This window comes from Zonotrichia leucophrys, chromosome 15 (assembly GCF_028769735.1).
Source record: "Zonotrichia leucophrys gambelii isolate GWCS_2022_RI chromosome 15, RI_Zleu_2.0, whole genome shotgun sequence".
Classification (NCBI taxonomy): Eukaryota; Metazoa; Chordata; class Aves; order Passeriformes; family Passerellidae; genus Zonotrichia; species Zonotrichia leucophrys.
In genome coordinates this window covers 1529361-1549666 of record NC_088185.1, presented here as the reverse complement: position 1 = coordinate 1549666, position 20306 = coordinate 1529361, and the positions used below count along the sequence as shown (strand labels likewise).

At 42.9% G+C, this 20306-nt stretch overlaps 1 protein-coding gene across 1 annotated transcript in view; it reads left to right on the top strand.

Annotated features, from left to right (window-relative positions):
* AACS (acetoacetyl-CoA synthetase) overlaps positions 1-19788 on the top strand; it is a 37864-nt gene extending 18076 nt beyond the window's left edge. Inside the window, exons 6-18 of the mRNA XM_064726800.1 lie at positions 378-492; positions 981-1062; positions 1169-1316; positions 5174-5254; positions 6210-6334; positions 8880-8944; positions 9122-9244; positions 10515-10628; positions 10783-10908; positions 12784-12853; positions 13527-13585; positions 14707-14909; positions 18513-19788. Of these exons, the coding sequence (XP_064582870.1) occupies positions 378-492; positions 981-1062; positions 1169-1316; positions 5174-5254; positions 6210-6334; positions 8880-8944; positions 9122-9244; positions 10515-10628; positions 10783-10908; positions 12784-12853; positions 13527-13585; positions 14707-14909; positions 18513-18650 (1449 nt within the window). The 3' untranslated portion in view covers positions 18651-19788. The remainder of the gene's footprint in view (positions 1-377; positions 493-980; positions 1063-1168; positions 1317-5173; positions 5255-6209; positions 6335-8879; positions 8945-9121; positions 9245-10514; positions 10629-10782; positions 10909-12783; positions 12854-13526; positions 13586-14706; positions 14910-18512) is intronic.
* Positions 19789-20306: the final 518 nt, after the last annotated feature.

Here is a 20306-nt window from a genome sequence, read left to right as displayed (position 1 = left end):
CCACATCACAGCTCCTTCTCCCCTTCACATGAGTCTAATCTGACCTGCAAGGTGATTTTTAGCTGTTTAGGACTTTGTGAGCTTGGCCCTTCCCTAAGTGATCCATGGGGGTTTCATCATTGTGATCTGGTTGGGGGTCATGAAATGGATTGTTACAAACCTGTTGTGCTTCTGTGATCTTGTGTGAGTGAAGGACAAGCAGCCAGTCTTTTAACAACTCTCCTGTTAATTCCTGTCCTTATTCCTTGCTTGTTTTGAAATTTGCATTCAGCTCCCACTGAAGTTTCGTACTGTAGCAGTTAATTTCATTTTTTTAACACTTTTCCTACTGTAGCAGTTAATTTCATTTTTTAACCCATTTTTCTCTTTATCCCTAGGGTGTACTGGACAGATTTTCCCAAATTCAGCCCAAGCTCATCTTCTCTGTTGAAGCTGTCATATACAATGGCAAAGAGCACAACCACTTGGAGAAGCTGCTGAGGGTGGTAAAAGGTATTTCCCTGCATCCCACCTGCTCTGTGGCTCTGTGAGCACTCAGAGCCTGCCCTGCCACTGCTTGTGCTGTCCTTCCTTCTTTGCAGTGTCACAGCGGCCACTGAGGCTTTCAGAACACATTTGGGTAAAAGCTGAACGGCCTTTTCTGTAATTTTGACATTCTTCTGCTTGCTTAACTTTAATAGATCATCAGGAATTAGCCAGCAGTGGGAGCAGGGCTGATGATGGTGTTTTTAAGCTCAAAGTGCTGCTGAAGATAAATGGGGAGGTATTACAGCACTAAGGCTTGCAGCTTTACACATAAAAGGCTGGCAGCATTGAGGAAATTACATCTTGGGTAACAATCCAGTCCTCTGGGGTTTCAATACTCAGTGCATCAGAATTACTTCTGTTACTTGGTGCATTACACTGTATGATTCAATCAGGCAGAACAGACCTTTGCTTATGTAACTGAATGTTAGAAATAATTTTCTTCTTTCTTCCAGGGCTTCCAGACCTAAAGAAAGTGGTGGTGATTCCATACGTGTCCTCAAGAGAAACCATAGATATTTCTAAGATTCCAAACAGGTAATGGGAGCACTGCTGGGTACAGAGGTGATCTTACACGTGTGCTGGGGTCATGCTTTCAGAAAGTTTTGAAATGTTCTTTTTTTTCCTCCTCCTTCTTATGCAGTGTCTTTTTAGAAGACTTCCTTGCCACTGGGAAAGGAGACCAGGCTCCCCAGCTGGAGTTTGAGCAGCTGCCTTTCAGCCATCCTCTCTTTATCATGTATTCCTCAGGCACCACAGGGGCACCAAAGTGCATGGTTCACTCAGCAGGGGTATGTCCTCCCTCCTGGGGCTTTGCTGCTTGCCTTACATTTTGCCTTTAACAGCATCACTCTGATATACTTTAAGGAAGAATTGATTGCTGATGGTTTTTCAGTAACTTGACAGTGAAGCTTTTTATTTGTTAGTGGCTATTGGAAAGCAAGTGTGGGTTGGTAAGGACAGTAAATACCTTGGTTTAGAAATCAGTGTGGAGACCTTTCAGATTCCAGGTGTGTCCTAGGAGCAAGTGTCATTCACAAAAGCACCAGTGGAAGTGGCCTGACTGATATTTGAAGAAGAAAAGTCAAAGAATTTCAATTGGGTGTTTGCAACTGATTTTTGGATATGGTTAGCTTGCGGCCCATAGGGAGCTTGCAGTTTTTATTACCTGGATCATTTTTTACCTTCATGTTTATCAGTTTAGAGTATGTCATCCTCAGCAGTCCTCTAAGGAAGGAGAGCAGAGAGTTGGAATCTTGAGTGTAGGTTTTGCATTGCATGGAAACTGCTTGAGGCTGTGTCTTGTGTATAATAATCAGATACTATAAAGATAATATCTGATATTGGTGCCAGAATGACCTTTGCTCAGGTGCTTTCCATTTGCTGTTGATGTTCCAAAGCTCTAGAAATAGAGGAAGTGAGTGCAGTAGTGCTGGAGCTTTAATTCTGCTATAATCCTTGACAGAAGGCAGGTTTCCCCATTGAGGGCAGGCAGGGTGTGTTGTGCAGAGCATCTGCAGCAGCGTGTGTAAGTGGAACTGCACAGCTTTTAGCCAGTCCCCCGTTTGTGCTGTTTGCTCTGCCAGTCAGGGTGAGCCTCCTGCAGGCCTGGGTGGCCTGAGGGCAGGATCCTTTGATGCTGTGCCCCAGTGTGGCTGTTCTTGCCTCCCTTTGATGGCAGGGATGGGAGGATTTGCCCCCAGACAAGTCCCCTGCTGCTGTAAACACTCTGCTCTGTGTTATCAATCAGCAGGAGATCATAGCAGGCAGTGCCAAATGGGCCCTTTGGGACCCAAACCCAGTGCTTGGGAAGAAGAAAGGAGGTGGGGTTTGAAGCTTGACAGCTGTTTTGAAGCTGTGCTGGCTTCAGACTGGGTAAATACTTGCAGAGGTGGATTAGCAAAAACAGGACAGGTGTTTTGTTCAGTGATGGCTGATAAACAGTAGAGATGAGAAATAGCTGTAGATCAGAAAATGGGAGTTTTCTCTTGCAAAGTTCTTTCTTTTCCCGTGTTACCTGTTAGCGTGCCCTGAATCATGACTCTGCTCTCCAGCTGAATCATGTGCAGAGCTACCTTAGAGTTTAGGTCCAGACTACTCATCCTTGCTGGGTGGATGGATGAGTAAGATCTATTGTTTGGGATGATTGTGTTTCCACTGAGCAGCTCTATAGTTGTGGTGCAGAATTATTTCTTTTTTTTTTTTTGTGGTGCTAGCACCTCTGGCTGAAAAGCAAATTGTTGAACTAGGGACCTCAGTGTTTGAATAGGGCCTACACAAAGTCCATGCAAATAAATTCTTAGATGTCTTTTAAACGCTTGATTGGCTTTGTCTGTTTGTTCTGGGCTTAATCTTGTTTCCACTGGAATTAATAGGATGATTTGCATTGATTTGATTTTTAAAAAAAGCAGAATTAGCCTACTGTCTTTGTTTTATTTTCCAGCTTTAGTTTAAACCAAATGTTTCTGGTAGTGAAAACAGCAAGAAGAGATGACATTTTGGTGAAGACATTTCAATTATTGCTTATTTATAGTATCTCCAATGCTGGTTTGTTACTGTACTGATTTTAGATGCCAACAGGCAGCTTAGTTTAAATTCACAACCCAGTTTCTCTAATTCTGCAGTAAGTTTCTGCTCTGTTTTCTTGCTACACAGTGAAATGACATCCATAAATAAAGAAAATGAAGTCAGGGCATGGGACATGATATAAAAATGATGGCTCAGAGGAGTAGGCTTTCTTTTTGATCCTGGAAGCAAAGCTGTGTGGTTTTGGCCAGTTGGGTGTGCTGCAGAACAACATTAGTAATGTTATTATTTAGTCCTAAAAACATTGGTGGTTCTTCTTGCTTCATCCTACCAGGCCCCTTTGCAGTAATTCCCTGCTCCCAGCTATCAAAGGAGAGAATTTAGAGCTCAAATCCTCTTCAGTTTCTGTGCATCTCAAGGGCTTGCAAGGATTGTGTTTAAAGCTGTGCAGGGCTGCAGAGCCCTCAGGGCTGTTTGGTGCCCAGAGCCCAGCCCAGGAGTGTGGCAGTGCCCAGCCCTGCCCTGCCGGGGCTCTGCACAGCTGGGCTCACTCTCCAGATGTTCAGCCCCTCCCCAGCCTGGCCTGGCCCCAGGAGCAGCAGCAACACCCGGGGGTTTTATCAGCTGCCAGATCTGCTGTGAAGTGATAAATGCTCGGGGTTGTAAAAGTCCTGTAAATAAATGAATCCTCTAAATGAACTCAAGAGAGCTGATCTGCCTTCTGAGTTTAGAGCAGATCTGCCTTCTCCCACACCCTGAGAGGTACCAGGTTTTGCAGGGAAATTGTTCATAGCCTATACCTAAAACCATTCTCAAAAATCTCCTTTTGGTTCCAAGCTGTGAAGTAGCAAAAACGAAATGAAGGAAAAAGAAAACCAGTATTTATCTGAATTGAATATAACTTTTAATTTTGATGTTTTGTGTGGCTCTTTCAGAATCTCCTGCAGGAACAATGAGCTTTCCTTTATAAATGCAGTAATTATGTAAACACCTGCAATTCTTTTGGCAACCTTGCCGATTCAGTTCGACAGAGTGTTTCCAAATCCCGATTTTGGGCTGGTTTTCAGCTGTAGGAGAGGGCAGCTGTAGCTAGATGGCAGCGTTGTGACAGCTCAGGGTGTTCCAGCAGCAGTAGGTGAATTCAGACCTGCTTCCTTTGAGCAGTGAAGTGAAAATAAGATTTACTCCTTTATTTTTATTTAATGTTTTCTGCTTTTTCTCCCGAAGCATGTGCCAGTTTTATGACTCTCCTTTTTCATTTTGAATGTTTATCTGTAATCTGTTTTCTTTCAGTGTAAATCTTGTTTCATGCTTATGAGGCTCTTAATAGTTTCACTGTGACTCCTTGCATAAATGAAAAAAACATTTTTTATTTTAACATTGGCTACATTAATTTGTCACTGCAGTGAAGTGACTTAATGAAGTAGTCTGTAAATTTATTTATCCTAGCAAGTTGTGCTTTAATGATGATCAGGGAAGTGGTTTAGCTGCATTTGCAGCAACAGGAAATAATACATTTCAGGAGATTATTAATATTGATGCTCTGAGCAGTGAGACATTTCACATTTCTACTCACTCCCGTGTTTACAAGAGATCTGTGCTGTCAGGTCTTTTGTCTCCTAGATGTTAATAGATAAGATAATTTGGACACATGGTGCTAATGTTCAGCAGCTGCTGCAGTTCATGGCAGCTCTCAGTCCTCCACTCCTCCCATTGCCCAAATTCACTGAAAATGAAGCTGTCCAAGGGCTCCTCTGGCAAAGCCTGGCTGCTGCAAGCCTGCTGCTCACATGAGGGTCTGCATGGAGCACTGTGCACTGGTGGCTGTGTGCATTGGGAGGGAAGGGAGCTGTTTATTCCATGGATTAGCAGTGATGTGCAGTGGGAATTGCTGAGGTCTAATGAGACAGGCTGAAGAGTTCTGTGAGAAAATGGAGAATGCACTTGCTGCTGCTGTTAGATAGGCCTGGGATTTACTTCAGTTGCAGTTGAGGGAAATGCTTGCTTTAATCCTGGAGTACATCCTGCAAGCTATTGACTGTTAGTGTTTTTTAAGTCTTAATGTGCTGTCAGAGTTTTGTTTTTCATTGATGTGATCTGATATTTCCCTTTCTTTTTGCAGGGTACCCTCATCCAGCACCTGAAGGAGCACATTCTTCATGGCAACATGAGCAGCAGTGATGTGATTATGTACTACACAACGGCAAGTGGGGCTTAGGGCATTTTTAGAAACACTGTAACATCTTTTTCCTGTAAAGATGGGACAACTTGTCGTACAAATCCACAAGTACACTTCTTTGTGTGTTAAATTATTTTGCTGCAAGGGATTGTCCTGTCTGAGTTTAGAAAAGAAAATCAGGTGAAATAATAAAATGCAGCAGGGACCTTTCTGATGAAAGGTCAAACCCATGTTAAATGTTTCTGACCTAACTGCTGAGGAAAATGGATTGATTTTTAGTCTCTTAGGTTTATTGATCAAGCTGCCTCATCAATATCACCTGCAAATCAGATTCCACCTTCCTGCAGGGCTAGGTCATACTCAAGACAATAATTTATATCTCTGTTTTGTTTGTGAGGAGAGAAGCTGCCCAGCTCCAAACTTGATAAAGGAAAGGGGATAAACCTCACCTGTGTGGTGGGGGGGTTCTTTCTAATGCTGTGATCAAGCAGAATGATTGCTAAGCCTGGTGTGACTGTAGCAGTCTGAGAAGGCTGATGTGTTTCCTCATGAGCTCCCCTGTGAACTCTAACATGACTAGTCAGCTGGCAGAGTCTCCATGGAGGGATCATGGTAATTGCCTTGTCTCTGCCTTGTCCTGCCTCTGCTGTGAAGCTGTGTGTGCAGGGAGCCATGGGATCATCCCCAGCTCATGAGGTGTTTGCAGGGATCACTTGGATCAGCATCCATCAGAACATGCAGCTGGGGCAGGTGAGAGGATGAGCAGAGGTTCAGCCTAGTGCTGATGTGATCTGACAAAATCCCTGCTGTGGGTTTAACAGGAGCAATCCAGGCAGGGGCATGGAGGGGAAGGTGGCATCTCTTGCATGAGGGCAGGATGGAGCTTGGGTGCAGCTTCTGCCAGGATCTGCATCCTTGTGGAGCTGGTGCAGCTCCTGTGCCAGCTGACAGCGCTCATGGAGCTCCTTCTCTCCTGCAGACTGGCTGGATGATGTGGAACTGGCTGGTGTCTGCCCTTGCTACAGGAGCTTCAGTGGTGCTCTATGATGGATCTCCTCTGGTTCCTTCCCCAAACGTGCTCTGGGACCTGACTGACAGACTGGGGTATGTATGCAGGGTTAAATACAGGCTGGTGGCACTGTCACCCTGTCACCCTGCCCCAGGCAGCCTCCCTGGGCAGGAGCTCGTGCACAGCATGACACAGTTTGTCTTTTGGCTCAGCCCTGGGTGGAACTGCTTTTGAAAATTTGTACTAAAACATTTTCTGAGAGAGGGGGAGAGACAAAGAGCTGATTGTTTCAAATTGGAGTCAGGTATTAGAATTCCAGGCAAACAAAGACTTTTGGTTCAATAGTTTTCAAGAGCAGCCTTTTCAAAAGGCAGTAATTGGGAGCAATCTGAAGAGTAATTTCTCAGCACACTCAGAACTTAGTAAATAAGAACTCTTTTACTCTTTTTTTCAAGCAGCTCAACCTAAGATTTTAATAGAGAACTTTGACTTAAAGACATAAATTGACTGGAAAGGCTCAGCAGGGCTGCTTATATTTTCATATTTTGCTTTTTAACCTATAATGCCTAATTCATACTGATAAGCTGTTCAGTAATTGTTTTTTGCCATTTTTTGTGCCTGAAAATGCTCACAGCACCCTTTCTTGAAGCTTAGAGAAATGGCAGGTAGCAGATAAACACCTCTAAACCCTGTGATTCCATTTTGCTTTGTACACTTTGTTAAACTTGGATTTTTTAAAATTTATTTTGTTACTTTCCTATTTTGCCAGCTGCATGTAAGGAGTAAATGTGAATTTTATGACCAGTAAAACGAGTGTCATTCTTAATTGATAATTAAAATTGTTTGTGGTGGAAAGTGGATGACAAAAGAGTCACTTTCTGACTCTGCATCATTAATAATTTAAACTTCACTGTCTTTTGTGACATGTAATATTTAAAGACTGACATTTTGTCTCTGGCCATTATAACTGAAGCTTAATGCCAAGTCCAAATGCTTCCAGTAAAAAGCACAAAAGAAACCCACAAACTTGAGCCATGCTTCACCCCCAAAGAAACCCTGGTGGAACAACAGGCAAAAAAATGAGAATTGAGAAAGAGCCCAGCTTATTTTTAAGCATTGTCTCCACATGCCAAGAGCAAGTGAAGATAAATGTGTCTGCATGTCTCACTTTTGTAATCTGGCGCTAAAAGCGGTGGCCATCTGGGTGCTACTTCATCATGCAGTCTGTTCCCAGCTCACTCATATGTTAAATATGTTAAAAAAAAAAAGGCTCCAACATGTGAAGATTACCTTCTCCTCTGAAGATGCAGCACAGTTTCCTTCAGAGAGCATATTCTGAGGGGATCATGGGGATATCTCATCCTGCGTGGCAGGAATGACTCAAGTGGACAGCCATTAGTGACTGGGATTGGGGGATGGTGACTAAAGGCACTTATGTGGCATTTGCAAGGAAATAAAGGGAGATTTGGCTCTACATGTGCTGTAGAGGAAGTGTCAAAGAGCTTAAAATAGAGAAGCATTTTGTATTCTAATGTAAAATAAGCACTGGTTTGAGGCATGGAAGGAAAGTGAGATGTTACACAAGAGTAAAAATAGTTCATAGGATTGGCACAGAGGGGAGCTGAGGAGCACTGGGCTGGGGCTCTCATGCTGGAAGGTTCCCTGCCCATGGCAGGGGCTGGAACTAGATGATCTCCAGGCTTCCTTCCAGTCCAAACCATTCTGTGCTCCCTTCCCATGTGCCTGGCAAATTGCTCTGTGCCCTGATGTGTTTGTGCAAGGAGCCTGATCCTACCTCAGGGGAGTCTTCCACCAGCATGGCAAGGGGAGAGATCCCATTTGGCAGTGTTGAAATATCCCCTTCTCCTTGCCTGGAGCAGTGTCCTGCCTGCCACCCTGCCTTTGGAGGAGAACCCAGCCCAGCAGGATCTTATTCCAGCTCTGCTGGTGTTGGTCCTGCCCATGCTCTGTGCTGTGTCCCTTATCCTCACCTAGCTCTGCATTTTCTTGAGTGAGTTTATGGCTGTAATGTAAAAGGAATCAGCAGAAACCAGGTTTTTATTCTGTTGTATTGAAGAGCTCTAAATACCCTTTGCAAGGGCAGGAGGGAATTGTTCAGCTGGGCCAAATTTCCTGTTCATTTAGGCATGGGCAGCTCAGGCTTTCACCACTGAGAACTGAACAGGTTTCACCAGAAAATCACTGGTTGCTATCCCAGAGTAATTTTTTTGTCAAACTGTGCCTTGAAATGGCAAAGTTTCCCTGTACCAAGGCACTCTTGGAAAATTATGGCCCATTAATAAAGTAAACATGATAACATTTTGTGATGTCTTTGGAGTGTTCTGCAGTTACAAATTCCTGTAAATGTAAGTGAATGTCTCTGGGAGATGGGGAAGCTTTGCTTAATATTTAAAGATAGAGTTAAAAGTTTCAAAGCTGCAGAGATGACATTTGATCTGACTGATTCTGATAGTTCAAAAGGATGTGCCTTGCACTTGGAAAGCTCTGAGAGGCTGCATTGTTTGTCTAATCCACGTACAGAGTGTGTAACAGCCTCTGCTCACTGCAGTGGGAATTGCAGGTCTTCAGAATCTTAGCATATTTAAATATGCAAAACATGTAAACTTCTCTTCCCTCTAGGATCACCATCCTTGGAACGGGTGCAAAGTGGCTGGCTGTGCTAGAAGAGAAAAATTTAAAACCATGTAAGCCTCAAAAAGCTGGTGAATCCCTTCTGTCCTCCCTCCTACCTTTCCTCTCCTGGTTCTGGCTCCCTGTCTTGTCACAGCCCTTTATGTAATTATTCTGGGTTGTAGTGACAAACAGTTCCAAACACTTGGAGAAATTCTGCCTTAACCTGTGCTGCTTTTCTCCTCTTTAAGGTGAAACACACAATCTGCAAACACTCCACACTATCCTGTCTACAGGATCACCTCTCAAATCTCAAAGCTATGAGTATGTCTACAAACACATAAAAAGCAGTGTCCTCCTGGGATCCATTTCAGGTGAGGCTTTTATGCTGCAGCATCTCAGGAATGCTCTGATTGCCTGTGCAGCTCCCTCCTGCTTGCTTGGGAGGCTTTGGATCATTTGGGATTGGTTAGAGTTAAAGTGGAATGAGCTGTCTCTTTAGTGCTGAGGTTTTCTGCATAATTCACTGTGCCATAATGAAACTCAGGCACTCCAAAGTGGTTTTGGTGGATGTTTTGGATTTTAAGTATGATCATTTATTTTGACTGGCTGTCCTTAGGGGTGGCAGGGTGAGATCAAGCAAAGAGTCTATTAACCTACAGAACACACTGTTCTGCATATAGCTGACTTTAGCAGAAAATACCTCTTGGAGAGTTCCCATTTCAGTTCTTTTGTGCCAAGTAATTGGCACTGCAGATGGATTTTTTTTGTGGATTATATAATTAGAGAAATATCAAGCCCCCATGCTGTGCAGTTTGTTGTGAGCAGTGCTGGCTGAGGCAACTTCTGCTCACATAAGGTCCACCACAGCACTCCTCATTTTGCTTTGTGACAAGGACTGACTTTTTCAAAGAGCTTTTTAACTCAGTTTGATTTTTAAAATGTGACTATTCTGCTACTGAAGTTACCTCAGACTCTGGGCTCAGTAAGAGTAGTGCTGAATCCAGAACTTGCTACTACAGACATTAATAGACTCCAATGCAGAAGCCTATTTTTGAGAAAAGATAACATGATTGATTTGTGTCTTAATTCTCTTCCATAAAGTCCTAGAAAGACTATAAATATTCCAGTTAAGTAAGCACTTTGACAGTATCTATTTTCTTAAGATAACTGTTCCTCCTGAAGGCCTGGCTCCCCTCCTCCCATGCTGATAAAGGTATAAAAGCTAAGTAAATGTAGCTTGACTGGTTATTTTAAACTAATGAAAACAAACAAGAAAACATTTCTAAGTAATTCTGTAAATATCTGAAGTCTGTAAAGCAGGCCCTGTTTGTTTTCTCTCTCCTATAAATGGAAATTTCCTTAAATGAGATTAAAGACACTGTTGGAAGGAGAAAAGTTTTGCCTTAAGGGATAGCTCTGCATGAAAGGCATACACACATAACAAGATATATAAAGTAAGGAAGAAAACCTTTTAATAAAAGTCACAACATGCTAGATAATGCTGTTTGTTCTGTGCTGCTTAGTGTGGATCAGAAGCCTTTGGCAAAGGTTGGCAGTTGGCTGTTCCTGTTCCTATGTAGTTTTCAGGTTGGCTTTTCCCAAAAAATACTGTGTATTCTAAATGGATTTCTTTTATTGTAGGTGGAACAGATATAATTTCATGTTTCATGGGTCACAATGTTACAGTTCCTGTTTACAAAGGAGAAATTCAGGCCAGAAATCTTGGCATGGCAGTGGAAGCATGGAATGATGAAGGTAACTATGATCCAGAATACTGTGCACACTTTGAAAATACAGTAGCAAGGTGATCTTAACTTTAACAACAAGTAGTAAGTGTAGATGCTCTTTGCTTTGGTACTCTGTTATTTACAGAAAGCAAATGTGGACAATATCTCTTTTTCATCAACAGGAAAACCAGTTTGGGGTGAAAGTGGAGAGCTGGTTTGCACCAAGCCCATTCCCTGCCAGCCCACACACTTCTGGAACGATGAGAATGGCAGCAAATACAGAAAAGCTTATTTTTCCAAATTCCCAGGTATGTTCTGAAGGCCTTTGGAGGCTGTAGGGGAAGGCACAGGTTCATTTGCTGCTGTGACAGCCACAGGGGCAGCTTTGAGTCCCAATTTGCAGGGTGAGCTATTTCATAACACCTCATGTTTTCTCATGCTTTGTTGTGACCAGAGATCCAAATAAAAGCTGTAAGGATCTCTGCAAAGCTCCAGTGCAGTTTGGCTGCAGCTGTGCCTGTCCCAGGCTGCAGTGCAGGCACAGGTGTGAGCTGGAAGGAATGAACATGGCAGGGAGCAATCAGTGAGTGCTGCTGCACCTCTGCCAGGCTGCTCCTGCCTGCCTGGAGGGGTCAATCCCAAGAGGAAAGTGCTGACCTGCTGCCTCATTAGCATGAGGATTAAATAGATATTAAATATTTGCTGCCTCAGACATGCAGCCTTGGCCTTCTACGGGATAAAGTGGACCAGAGGTTTTTTCTGAGTAATTGTGGAGGACTCTGCTCATCCTGCTGTGGCACAGCAATGCCAAACCCCTGGTGCCTCTGGGGCAGGGATTTTTTCAGAGCAGGATCTCCAGCTGCTGTTTTTTGGATGTGGGAACTTTTTTTTTTAAATAAATAGCAACAGTACAGAGTGGATTCACAAGAAAAGTCAGGATGTGCAGCAGGAGAACCACACAGGAAACCTGAGGAATGTGAAAGTTGCAGTCTGCATGTAAGCCTGACAGCAGTAAACAGAAAAGAAAATAATCAGTGTGACAGTTTTAAGACTGAAATCACTGAGGGTCTGTCTGCACCCCTTTTCTGTCTTTCCTTGTAAATGGGCTTGAGATGGTAACAATTACGTTGGAAAATGGTCTTAGGTGCAAATAATTGAGATTGGTGTTTTTCCTCAGAAAAACTTGAATAGAATTGGGTTTTACTTCTGGTTTTGGCAGGCTGCTGTGGCAGTATCAATCTTAAATAATACTGAAAAGTCAAACCTGATTTTGCATTAAGACAAATAAAGAACAGTAAGCACAGATGCTCCCTAGGGAATTGTTGATACCTATTACACAAGCCCAGAAAACTTCTTGTACAGAATTGTGCATTATAAAAAAATGGATCAAGAAAGACAATGAAAGGAGGTGGGAATGTTGTTACTTCTGTGGAAGAGGCTTCCAGTAATTCAAAATGAGGTGTTCAGAGCTGGTTTTGTAAGGAATGCTGTGTAGTGATTCAAACAAGCCATCAGATGATAACCTGGGGCTTGATCCTGATTTCTGAGCTGCTCCTGGGTGTGCTGGTTCTTACAGTAACTGTGGTGTGGATTGTTGGTGTATTTCTGTGTGTTTCACTCAGAATATCAGCTTATTTCTGTGTGTTTCACTCAGAATATCAGCTGTATCCCTGTGTGTTTCACTCAGAATATCAGCTGTATCCCTGTGTGTTTCACTCAGAATATCAGCTCTATCTCTGTGTGTTTCACTCAGAATATCAGCTCTATCTCTGTGTGTTTCACTCAGAATATCAGCTGTATCCCTGTGTGTTTCACTCAGAATATCAGCTGTATCCCTGTGTGTTTCACTCAGAATATCAGCTGTGTATCCCTGTGTGTTTCACTCAGAATATCAGCTGTATCCCTGTGTGTTTCACTCAGAATATCAGCTGTATCCCTGTGTGTTTCACTCAGAATATCAGCTGTATTTCTGTGTGTTTCACTCAGAATATCAGCTGTGTATCTCTGTGTGTTTCACTCAGAATATCAGCTGTGTATCTCTGTGTGTTTCACTCAGAATATCAGCTGTATCTCTGTGTGTTTCACTCAGAATATCAGCTGTATCTCTGTGTGTTTCACTCAGTTAATGCCAGCTGAGTGACTGGATGAGGAAATCCTGCTTAACCTTTGCCATTCCCCCCCAGGTGTCTGGGCCCATGGTGATTACTGCAAAATTAACCCCAAGACTGGAGGAATTGTCATGCTGGGCCGCAGGTACAGGGTGCTGGTGGGAGTGCTGGGAGGAAACCAGTGTTACAATTTGCCATCTTCACCTAGGAGTAAAATACACATGGTTCTGCCACCCTTGTTAGCTTTATATTGATTTTATTGACTCTCACATTGTGAGTTTCAATCCTTAAATTAATTGGAGCAGCTGGATTTGAGGGAAGGGAGCTCATTTTGAGGTTCACTTTTGTATTTATGAACACAAGACTGTACTGGACGTGGTTTTGTTCCATGGTTCATAATGGTCCCAGGAGTTTGGACTGAGAGTGCAGCACATCCAGGGTGGGGAATTGGGGAACTTCTGTGGTCTTGGCTTTGCCACCACCTTGTTTTACAGCAAAACTTCTTACAGAAGGTCAGGCATGAAGTTGTGCCTGTCAGTGATCACAGACATTCAGGATCACACCTGAGGCTGAATTTACTGTTTGCATTTCAACAAAATGTTTCATGTTTGAAACAAAGTTGAGTGAATTAATGTTGCTGTTCTCTGTACAGATTCATTTTAATGAGTAAAATGCCTTTTTGACTCAAATTCTCTTAAAATTCTGTTTCTAATGTGGTTTTGCTTTCACTACAGAGACTTGCTTAATTGCATCAATTTTTCCTCTTGATCAAGCTGTAATCACACTTTAATGTTTCTTTGTTTTCTTTGATTTTTCAGTGATGGTACATTAAATCCAAATGGAGTAAGATTTGGAAGTTCTGAAATCTACAACATAGGTATGAAATCAACCTTCCACCTCTTCCAGCTATGACATTGTTGCCTTAAATCTGAAATACAAGCATTGCAGATCTGTTTAGAAGGATTTAGTAGGAGAAAACTTGCTAGTTTTCAAATGAGACAGTACAGAGTACGTTAGTATCAGTAAAATTTGATTTTGTAAACTTGAAACTGGTTGTTTTCCTTAAGTATCTGTAGGGTGGGGAGTGACTCATTGGGATACACAAAAGCAACATTTTATGGAGCAGGTTTTTTCTTTTTCCCCTAACCTGTCAGGCTTTTCTTCTTCCCCTCAAGGCAAGCTCTTGACACTGTTTTTATTGTACCTTTCCCAGTAATTAGAAGTAGTTCTTGAGCTTGTGCTTTGTATTTCAAAGAGTGTGTTGTGACAGGGGGGAACTGTCCCTGCAGAGGTGCTGATCTGAGACTTGAGCTGCTGCCTGGTTGTTCTTGTGCCACCAGGACTTTGTGTCCTGCGTGTGCTGCAAAGCCAGAGCAAACAGCTTTGTGTAAAACCTTATCTGCCCCAAAAGTAACAGTAAACTTTGTTATGGACCTCAATGGGCCTTAAACCTGGATTTTCATGTAAGAGCTGAAACTAGACAGGCAGAGGGTGCCAGCTTCCCCTTGCCCATGCAGGGGAGGTGATGTTTTGTTTGAGCATCCACAACTCTCTGCAAAGCTGTGGCAGTCACATTTTCTGGAAAAATCCCTTGGCCCAGGATCTCCTCCTGGGAAGCTGAGAAGCCTCAGAGAAAAAGGAGAAGCGATGAGATAAGAATGTTTTCCTGTGTTGTGCTCACATGTGGAATGTGTCTGGAGATTGTTTCATTGGTTTCCTGCGAGTTGTTTTCGCACAATGGCCAATCAAGTTGTGTTGAGGCTCTGGAAAGAGTCATGAGTTTTCATTATTATCTTTTTAGCTTTCTGTAAGTATCTTTTCTGTGTTCTTTGGTATAGTTTAGTTTAATATTCTTTAGTGTAGTATCTTAAAATAATAAATCAGCCTTCTGAGAACATGGAGTCAGGTTCATCATTCCTCCCTTCATTGGAGAACCCCACAAATACACCACCACCCCACAAACACATCACCCATCCCTAACAACGCTCCCTCTTGCAGTGGAAGCCTTCGAGGAGGTGTCTGACAGCCTGTGTGTGCCCCAGTACAACAAGGACGGCGAGGAGAGGGTGATCCTGTTCCTGAAGATGGCCTCCAGCCACGCCTTCAGCCGCAGCCTGGTGCGGCGCATCCAGGACGCCATCCGCGCCGCGCTCTCCGCCCGCCACGTCCCCAGCCTCATCCTGGAAACCAAAGGCATCCCGGTATGTCAGGGGAAAGGCTGCCTGCTGTTTTCTTTGTCACCTTGAATAGTAATTAAGGAGCAGTTGTCACTGCTCTTCAAACCCACGTACGTGGAAATTTTAGCATCTCAAAAGTGTATTCGGGCTTTATAAATAGTTTGTCTATGTTGCCTAGCAACATCTTTTCATCTCCTCTTCAGCTAAGCGTGGTTTTTGTTTTTTAAATGGGTTGCTTTTTTCTCAGTAGTGTGTTCTTAAACCTCTTGAGAGAAAATATTAAAAAGGTCATTTAACTTTAGCTTTTCTGGCTATCCATAAGCATATTTTGTTTTTGTTTTCCTGTTACGAGTGACTTTCTTAGGAGAGCTGAGAGCACTTGGCAAATTCAGAAGATCATCTTGTAAACCATTTCACTTTTACATCTGTTTAGCCACTTAAATGGAGCTCTATCACTGTCTTAACTGTAACAGTAATTAAAATGAAATTGTTGTGCTTGTTCAGGAGGAGAAATTTGTGCAGCTGAAGGCTCTTCATGCTCAGTCTGTTGAAGCTGTTTTGCTGGAGCTCTTTGTGTGAACTCCTCAGTTGGAATATCTGTTTTACAGCCCTCTCTGATATTACAGTGTCTCTCAGCAGCAGAATGGGGGTGCAGAGTGTGGTTTTCCCCTCTCCATTTGCACATAGACTTGAGTGTGTCCAAACCAAAGAGTTGAGGCTTCAGAGGCATCATTTGAACCTGGTTCCCTTTCCTGCAGGGTGGCTCTCCATGTGGAAGTGCTGTAGGGCTCAGCAGCACTGTGTGGTCCACAGAGGGATCTGGTCTTGATCTCTTGAGTCAATTTTGTTTCAGGATGCTGGTGGCAGATTTTGAGTCCTTGGCTCAGAATGTCTCTGCATGAGTGTAAAATTCCCTGAAGTTCCCATTTTCTGGGCTGTAGGTCAGCTTCTGTGTGGAGTGCTGAACTTGTGAGCTGTGTGGATCACCTGAGTGTACAGCAGGGAGGTGCTTGGGATGGGCTGCCCCTCAGGAGAGCCTGCCTAGATCATTAATTAGCTCACACTGAGTGAATTGAGGGAATTTTAATTACCTTTCAGGTAAATCTGCCGGTGGTGAAGTGATCAAAGCTGTGTCTCATCTTTCTTTAAAAGTTTTGCTTGGAAGGAAGAGAAACTGCTTATTTTCTGCTACTTTTGGAAATGTGCTTCACTCCTCATCTGCAAACAATCTGATCCTGACACTGTGTTCTGGTAGAAACAGTACAGCTGTGCTGTGGTGATTGAGCAGCACAAAACATGCTTTTAGTAGGATATTTAGTGTTTAAAACATAGTGTGAGTCTGTCTAGTTCTGTCCAGACCAAATAAATGTTCTGGTCATCATCCACAGGATTTACTGATTAAAGCAAATTAATTTGCTTGGAACAGCCTTATCTTTTTTTAAAGAGGGCATTTCCCTTGCAGGCCACTGAGCTGTTGTGTCTGGGCATGTGTGAAAATTGGATTGGGGATTGTTGAGATGAAGGTGGCTCAGGAGGGGTAGGGTTACCCATGACTTCAGCAGATCTAATAAGGAAAAGTTGGATTTTTTGGTATGGATACAATACTGTAAGGGTGTGCTGAGGATTATTCCACCTATTCTCAATGATCTCCAGGATAAATGGGGTGCCTGGAGCTCACTCAGGAGGTTCAGTGGCTTTGGAGCCAGGACCAGCCTGGGTTCCTCCCCCAGCACATTGAGCAGGTGGGATCCTGTCCCAGGGCAGGCAGGAACATTGGGGAGGGATTTCTGTGTCAGCTTTTCCAAGCTACCACCCCAAAATCCCAGTGACACCAGGAAGGGGCTCAGCAAGCCTTGGTGCTTAAAACCCAGAGATCCTGAGCTCAGCAAGCCTTGGTGCTTAAAACCCAGAGATCCTGGGCTCAGCAAGCCTTGGTGCCTCTGAAACCAGAGATCCTGGGCTCAGCAAGCCTTGGTGCCTCTAAAACCAGAGATCCTGAGCTCAGCAAGCCTTGGTGCTTAAAACCCAGAGATCCTGGGCTCAGCAAGCCTTGGTGCTTAAAACCCAGAGATCCTGAGCTCAGCAAGCCTTGGTGCTTAAAAACCAGAGATCCTGGGCTCAGCAAGCCTTGGTGCTTAAAACTGAGGGTCCTGGGCTCAAGCAGCCTTGTGCTAATGAACCCAGATAATGCCTGGGCTCAGCAGCCTTGGTGGCTTAAGACCGGGAGCACCTGGTCCTCAGCAAGAGCCTTGGTGCTTAAAAAACAGGGGAGATTTCTGTGCGCTTAGCAAGCTAGCACAAAAACCAGGACATGGGGCTCAGCAAGCCTTGGTGCTTAAAAACCAGAGATCCTGGGCTCAGCAAGCCTTGGTGCTTAAAAACCAGAGATCCTGGGCTCAGCAAGCCTTGGTGCTTAAAAACCAGAGATCTTGGGCTCAGCAAGCCTTGGTGCTTAAAAACCAGAGATCTTGAACTCAGCAAGCCTTGGTGCCTCTAAAACCAGAGATCCTGGGCTCAGCAAGCCTTGGTGCTTAAAACCCAGAGATCCTGGGCTCAGCAAGCCTTGGTGCTTAAAAACCAGAGATCCTGAGCTCAGCAAGCCTTGGTGCTTAAAAACCAGAGATCCTGGGCTCAGCAAGCCTTGGTGCCTCTAAAACCAGAGATCCTGAGCTCAGCAAGCCTTGGTGCCTCTAAAACCAGAGATCCTGGGCTCAGCAAGCCTTGGTGCTTAAAAAACCAGAGATCTTGGGCTCAGCAAGCCTTGGTTCTTAAAAACCAGAGATCCTGGGCTCAGCAGGCCTTGGTGCTTAAAAACCAGAGATCTTGGGCTCAGCAAGCCTTGGTGCTTAAAAACCAGAGATCCTGGGCTCAGCAAGCCTTGGTGCCTCTAAAACCAGAGATCTTGGGCTCAGCAAGCCTTGGTGCTTAAAAACCAGAGATCCCCCAAGCCTGGCCTAGGCTGCTCCTGCTGACCCTGGAGCACATCTTCCTCCTGGTCAGAAATCACAGCTCTGATCCCAAGAGAAGAATTTGGGTTTTTTCTGCAGGGTTATTACTTTGAGCCACACAATGTAATAGAATTTGTGTGATTCACAAGTGGAGGTGAAGCCGCTGTTGGTTCCAGTTTATTTTATTTGCTATGGTTTGTTTTGAAATGTTTAACTGTAGAGGACCATTTAAGCTCAGTTTCACTTCACCCTTTTAGGAAAACTATCCAGTTCAGATAAGAAAATCCTTATTTTCTGGTTTTCTTCTTCCAGTGCAGTTGGGCTTTGTTTTTTGAGTCCACCCTTAAAAAATTGAAAACTGTTTGAACATTGGATGTGTCAGAACATAAAAACCAAATATTTTTAGTGTTTATACCGTGGTTTTGTTGTTTTATATTGGAGCTTGATCATGTTCTCACAGAATTGCCAGTAGGAGTAATAAACTGCCACAAACTCTTTGAATTCTACCTACTCTTCAAGTGATTTTTCAGAAGAAAGTGCTTCAAGTGTAACAAAAGAGAAGGCATTCTGCTACATTTTGATAGAGTTCTGGAGTTGGTGGGGGGGGTTTCATGAATATTTTCATAAAACCACTGCATAAAAAAAAAGTAATTTTATCTTTGCTGGTTTTGTTTTTCAGTATACAGTAAATGGGAAGAAAGTGGAAGTAGCTGTGAAGCAAATAATTGCAGGGAAAGAAGTGGAGCAGCGGGGAGCTTTCTCAAACCCAGAGGCTTTGGACCTCTACCAAAATATTCCTGAGCTTCAAGACTATTAAAGTCACTGTTTGGGGTTTGGTTTTATTTTTGTGTCTTTGTTCTGTATTTGTTTTGTATATACCAATACTGTATGTAAAGAAAAAGCTCTATTTAATACCAGTGGTTCTTTTAAAAGGAAAAAATATTTCATGAAGTGCATTATGAAAGGCTTGGGTAAGCTTAGCTCCCTTTTATTGGTTAAATATGCCATATATTTTGGAGTTTTTTTCCAGCCTGGAAGGAGAAACCTGCCTGTTTTGATTTTTATATATATGAGTGCGTCTTTTCTGGTTAGATTTACATCAGCAGCCCATCAAATGGGAGCACCAATAGTTGCAGATAGAATATTTCTTTCATAAAATATGTGCTTTTTTTTTTTTAACTGGATTTTTAGCAACACTTTTCAATCCCTGTGTTTGTCCCCTGTAAGGGAGTGCACGGTGATTTTAAATTGTAACCCCATGTCCCTGAACCATGCAGTGTTCTCAGTGTAGTGTGCATTAAGGTGTTTTTATGAAGCCAAACCATAATGCACCGAACCCATTTGACTCAGAATCATTTCTTGAGGTAGCTGATGGTACCTTTGGGGGAAATTGCTGCTCCATTTTGTGCTGCAGCCTTCTCATGGTTTGAGGCTGCTGCCTGAGAGAGCTGTGGGGCTCAGAAGGTGCAGGAGCATTCCCTGCTCCTCATTCCTGGGCTGTTCCAGGTTATTTCCATGGAATTGCTGGCATCACTGTGGATTAACAGAATTACGTTTGGAGACATTTTGCTTCCTTGCTTGAAGTCCTTTATTGGCTGAGGAATTCCAGGGTGTTTCTTTATTAAAAGCTGATGGGTTTTGTAACTTTTTTTACTAAATGTCATGTTGAAAGTGAGAGACCCCTTTTCTAGGTCTGTAACCCTCCAGTTTACAAAGGGAAAAATACTGTCATTAAAAAACTGAGCTTACTGAAACAGGGAAATGGAAGCACTAAATGTTTTGTTTATCATCAAATACAGTTGCAGTAGCTGTACCAACCCTCTGGCATTCAGTGTCTCCTGCACTATTTGAATTTTGTGGGTGAAATATTATTGTACTTACAATTGTGTTGAATGCATTCAGCGTTGATAAAGAGTTAATTAAAAGGAATAAATTCTTTATATATAATAATTATATATTATATCTCCCATCTCTTGCTGTCTTTATTTTCCTTTTGACTGGTTGTCTTGAAATAATTTTTAGCTTAGTTTGTTTCTGATTTTAATGTGTTGTTTTGGGTTTTAATGGTTCTGATTTTAACTTATTCCAAGTCCACCTTAGTCCAAAACTTTGTGCTGGTACTTTCCCTACTGTACCAAGTCAGACCATGCTGGAGTGATAATAAAAATACCAAGCACCCATTAGAAAAGTATAAAAAGAAGCTATCCAAGCTGCCAATAACCTATGATTAAAAGTACTCTTAAATTCCTTCCCCTTCTGGCTTGCTATATATAAATTTTACATTAACTGTGACTTTGTATTCATTAAAACTTCATTATATTGTTCTTTAATTCATGCAAAATGTCTGAGGTTTACAAAGCCCACAGAACCTTATTAATAAGTAATTTTGGTTTCTTTCATTAATTAAAGATAGTTTAGAAGCACAGATACATTAAGAACATATACAATGCCTAGAGGCTGCTTTTTCTAATCC